Here is a 4,834-nt window from a genome sequence, read left to right as displayed (position 1 = left end):
AGCTCCCTTTTCAACTGTATGTTAGAATACATGTAATATGACATACTATTGAAAATAATATGGTAGGGGACTGGCAAGAGCTGTCACGCTGCTTTTCAGGAAAACTGTACACATTTCTTTTAAGCATTAACTGTACCTTCTTTTGCTGTACTTAATGGTTCATTTAAACAGGCAACAGCAAGGACCACTACTGACTACTGTGTCAGTCTACCTGCACGTAAATAACGCTGCACTGCAACACAGACCCTTGTCTATGTTTTCAATATATGGCCTTAAATAGGAGGTTTGGAATCACGACTTTGTGCATTAAAAATTCTTTTTGACTCATGAAAATATTATTATGAACTATTTTGCAGAGCTCTCAGTTTGTCTGCAGAGTTTAGGTACTTTCTCATTTGTCTGAGATGAGGAAATTCACTAATTATAAAGTCTAAAGCACAACAAATATAATTTGCATACTTGGAGTTTGGAATGCTTTCACAGTACCAAAATGCAGGTATAATTAAGCACACCTACCAAAGAGCTAAGTGGAATTTTTCCAATATTCAGTTGAGCTATATACTTGTACTCCATATGAAATCTCCTGTTACATACAAAATTGCTGATTTAAATTATGTCTTTAACTTTACAGTAACACGAACTTCTCTGAAATAAGTTTGCTTTGCCATTCAAGCTGTATGGTAATAAGTACAAAGACCAGATCTGTAAGTAGTGGATCCTAACAATGTTGTCTGTATCAAAAACTTTGACAAATGGAATAACAATCTTTGAAATCAAAGTTCAGTTTAAAAAAATTATTTCCTATCCTGTAGCACCTGATGAGAAAATATCTTGCAAGCAAGGGCAACAAATGTCACAGGTGTTCTAGAACTCATGACACTGACTATGAGGCACTGTATTTGCATATGTGCAAGAAGGGGATAATTTCAATTCAATGAGGAAAGTCATAGTCAGGCAGGGTACCCACAATTGCCTAAGCGCACATTTATGAATAGTTATTTTTGTAGCTGCTTAGCAGATACTTTTAGCTTTTAAAGAGTCTACGTCCACAGTGATATTGGAAGTCTTAAAGAGTAGTTTACACTGCCTGGAATTCACAAGGGAAGAACTTGGGGAGATAACAAATACACAGCTTGAGAAATACATCTTTTATGTAAAGAAACAGATACATTTAAATGGGAAGAGAGTGAGGGGACTGGACTATATTAAAACTGTAGCAGGAAAACATGAAATACAGCTACACTGAAAATCATGGTATAGCCTTCTTTTCAAAAGGATTAACATACTCAGCTAGTTAAATGTTAAGACATGAGAAGAAGTCTCTAGACATTCTGCTAGTGAAATCAGGCATTTTACTGTACAAAACTCAGTACTGCTGCAGAACAGTGACCTGCCTTTTAGTCAATCAACTAATGCCAGTAACTGCAGAGGGTTGATTTTACTGCTATTTTCCCAAACCAAGTAACCACTGGGCATGCCAGGTTCAGCTTGCTGACACTTTCAAAGACTTTCCATCTTAATTAATTGTGGAAAAACTGCAAAACTGACAAAAGTTTTCCAATGCAACAATAAAAAATCACTTTCTTAGAACTTTCAAGCTTTTCAACTGAAAATCAGAATCCTGTGGTTGACAAATGTTTTTAGCAATTAAATGTAAAATACTTTTCCATATTCTTCAAAGCAATTGCTGCAGTTTGTTTTTGTAACTAGCCCATAAAAAGCATCTTTGTGTTGTTTTTTTTCAGAAGAAAAAATTACATCTCTCTGAACTTAAAACACCAAATAAAATGCTGGAGTGAGAAGCTAACTAACTGCACATAAAATAGCAGTGAAGAAGAGATTTCCCTATTCTTTCCCTTGTCTTACCCAGATAATACATATTCTTTTTACTTTTCTTCTTCCCTGCTGCCACACATGCTTGCAACATGTCGGAACACAAATACCTCAAATAACCACAACCATCTTCCTCAGCATTCTCACAAGTAGTATGATACAAAAACCTGAGCTAGTGTAGGATGAACATAGAAAATACAAAGAAAAGAACTGAGGAGCTGACAAGACTCAAGGAAGAATGACGCATTGGCAGGTGATGCCAAGAAGCATGAGGTGTTCAGAAGATTTTTTTTTTAAATCAGAAGGTTATTTTAAAACTAGGGCATAGTGGGAGTTTAAGGCTAGGTAAGGCATCTCTTTGAGACATACTAGAGAGAGTACTTCAAGTCATGTGCAGAAAACAGTCGACATGAAGTAACTAGGAGAGACAAAGAAAAGCGCATCCTTTGAATGTCTAACAAGGTGCTTGCAGGATGACTGACCTGTGTGGACTGAATATAAACAGGACCTGATTTTTAAAATCTTGTCCTGTGCAGCTTTCATTTACTGTTTTGTAACATTTTGGTAGTGGTATTAATGCAGTACAGTTCTTTAACAGCATTGTCTGTACAGGCTCCTCCTACTTTCTTTGCACACCATCAGAGCTCATGGATGCTTTAATATAAAGGCTTCTGCATTATACACCTGTTTGTGCCTCTCATGTTCCCCTCCTCATGTATTCAGCCTTATTTGGTAAAGTTACACAAACCCTTGTAAGAATTTGTGAATTTTTTTTGTTTGGTTGGTTGGTTTGGGTTTTATTAAGCCTGAGAACTCTGCAAAAATATTAGCACAGAAGTGCTAATATTCAGATCTATGTGTAACAAACTTCTTATTGTTTTCATCATCCACTCTGGTAAGGAGAGCAGCTAAGCTGGTCACATGCTACCAAAAGCTTACTTACATTAAGGAAGGATGGCATGCTTATTGTGTGCAAGATCTTCTTGAATGTGCTTGGAAAAGCTCCAAAGTCTGTTTCTGCCTTTATGACCCGTTCTTCAAGTTCAGCTACACTGTTTCCAACCATCTTCACGAAAGCCTAGCGTGAAAAAAACGAAAGAAATCCAACTTTTTCACTAACAAAATTAAAGCAGGATTATGTATTGCCTGACAGGGGTGAAAGTTCCATTACTTAAATGAGGATTCAGAAATTCCATGCTCAGTTTTCCTTCCACGCACAAGTCCATTTTCTTGATGCAAAAACAGGTTAAATCTAATAAAACAACCAGTCTTGCTTTTCCTATTTGCCTTTCCAATAACTAATTTAGACTTCTATCTGCCTTTCTACTAAAAGTGGGACCACAGATCTCAATCACAGTTCTGAAGCTTTACCAGGGATTAACAGACCTCTCATTCTACTAGTCACCGAATAGCTCCCAAAACAGTAACTTTGAGAGACACTACTAAAAAAAACAAAAAGAAGAAAAAGTGGTACTATTGCTTTCTGAAAGTCAGGTGCCTGCCTTGCTTCAATGAAACAAGTATTCAATTTTTTTTTAAAAGGGCATGTTGTTTTGGAATGTCCACAGTCTCCAGAAATTCTTAATAAATGGTGTTCTCTTTATTAACCCTGAACTATTGAACCCAGATTGGACACTGAGACCAAAACAGAACTGAGCCCACTCGATGTTGATGTTTGTGTGCACAGGCACAATTATACAGTATCATTAATTCTTCCCTGCCTTAAGAAACTGAATCTATCTAGAAGATATCAAATACATACCTCTAGTTTGTCAATCTTCCTGTATATCTGTCTCATTTCTGTAGCTTTTGAGCAAATCTGAGGTAGACTTTCATTGACAACCTGAGAGGAATCACTTCGAATCTAGAGGTGATGCAAAGACATAATACAAAAGCTGATGAAATAAACAGAAACGTTCAGTACATTTCCTTCTCTAAACTAGAACTGTGCTCCAATTAACAGATTAAAACTCAGTTACCGTTAGTCAAAAAGCACTAGATTAAAACTAATCAACTATGTATAGATCAGTAAACACCTTTTAAAACATTATTTTGCATAGGCAAATATTTACCTTTATAATTATATTAAAAAGGGGCTGCTGCAACCTTAGCAGAATCAACATGGAACATTTCCCAAGACATAATAAAGAATTAAATATATTAAACTAAAATTTTGATTTAAACTTTACTACCTGTACATTTCCTCAACTTTACTTAAAAAAGCCAGACCACAGAATCCTTTTTTTTTTACTTTATGTAAAAAAAAAATGAAGTCCCTCAGAGTAGTGCAGGCAACTCACATGTGCCATGCCTTAAAAAACAGCCTTGTGTACCAGTGTCAGCTTATAGAAACTCTCCATTCAGTTCCCTGCCTCCTCTAATGAGAAAGTGAAAACAAAGCTGCCTTTCTGATGCAAGGATTGCCTGAAGACACATCTAGCTTGGGAGGTTTAGACGTTTGATTACAAACCCCAGAGAACACTGGGGTGCCTTACAGGGGCCTTCCAGTGACTGAAAGGGCCCACAACAAAGCTGGGGAGGGACTTTATACTAGGGCTTGCAGGGATGGGACAAGAGGTTATGGATTGAAACTGGAAGAGAGGAAGTTTAGGGTAGACATCACAAGTAAACTCTTCGCTGTGAGGGTGGTGAGACACTGGGACAGGCTGCCCAGGGGAGCTGTGGCTGCCTCATCCCTGCAAGTGTGCAAGGGACACCGGGTGGGGCTTCGGGCAGCCTAGTGGGAAGTGTCCCTGCCCACGCAGGGGGTTTGCAGCTGGATAAGGCAGAACACGTTACACTGTACTCTGACTTCAGAACCGCAGCCCTACGCAAGCTCTACACACCATGTCCAGCATTCCCACAAACTCGTCCACTCGGGTCAGCAAATCTTCCAGAGTCTTGTCTAAGCTTTCTATCTGCAAAACAGAGAAAAGCACTTGGGAAGCACTGCACGGCACGCCCGCTCGCACACAGAGCCCCACACCCGCACCGCCCGGAC

At 38.4% G+C, this 4,834-nt stretch overlaps 1 protein-coding gene across 1 annotated transcript in view; it reads right to left on the bottom strand.

Moving 5' to 3' along the window:
* The window catches only part of LOC104389325 (biogenesis of lysosome-related organelles complex 1 subunit 4-like), an 8,160-nt gene that overhangs the window by 538 nt on the left and 2,788 nt on the right, over nucleotides 1-4,834 (bottom strand). Inside the window, exons 3-5 of the mRNA XM_009998294.1 lie at nucleotides 4,680-4,782; nucleotides 3,596-3,697; nucleotides 2,777-2,911 (exon numbers count right to left, since the gene is read on the bottom strand). Coding sequence (XP_009996596.1) covers nucleotides 2,777-2,911; nucleotides 3,596-3,697; nucleotides 4,680-4,782 — 340 coding nt within the window. The remainder of the gene's footprint in view (nucleotides 1-2,776; nucleotides 2,912-3,595; nucleotides 3,698-4,679; nucleotides 4,783-4,834) is intronic.

The sequence above is a fragment of the Chaetura pelagica genome, unplaced genomic scaffold (assembly GCF_000747805.2).
Source record: "Chaetura pelagica isolate M959 unplaced genomic scaffold, ChaPel_1.0 scaffold565, whole genome shotgun sequence".
In the NCBI taxonomy this organism is placed as follows: Eukaryota; Metazoa; Chordata; class Aves; order Apodiformes; family Apodidae; genus Chaetura; species Chaetura pelagica.
The sequence above is the reverse complement of the archived record's forward strand: the minus strand, read 5'-3'. Positions and strand labels throughout refer to the sequence as shown.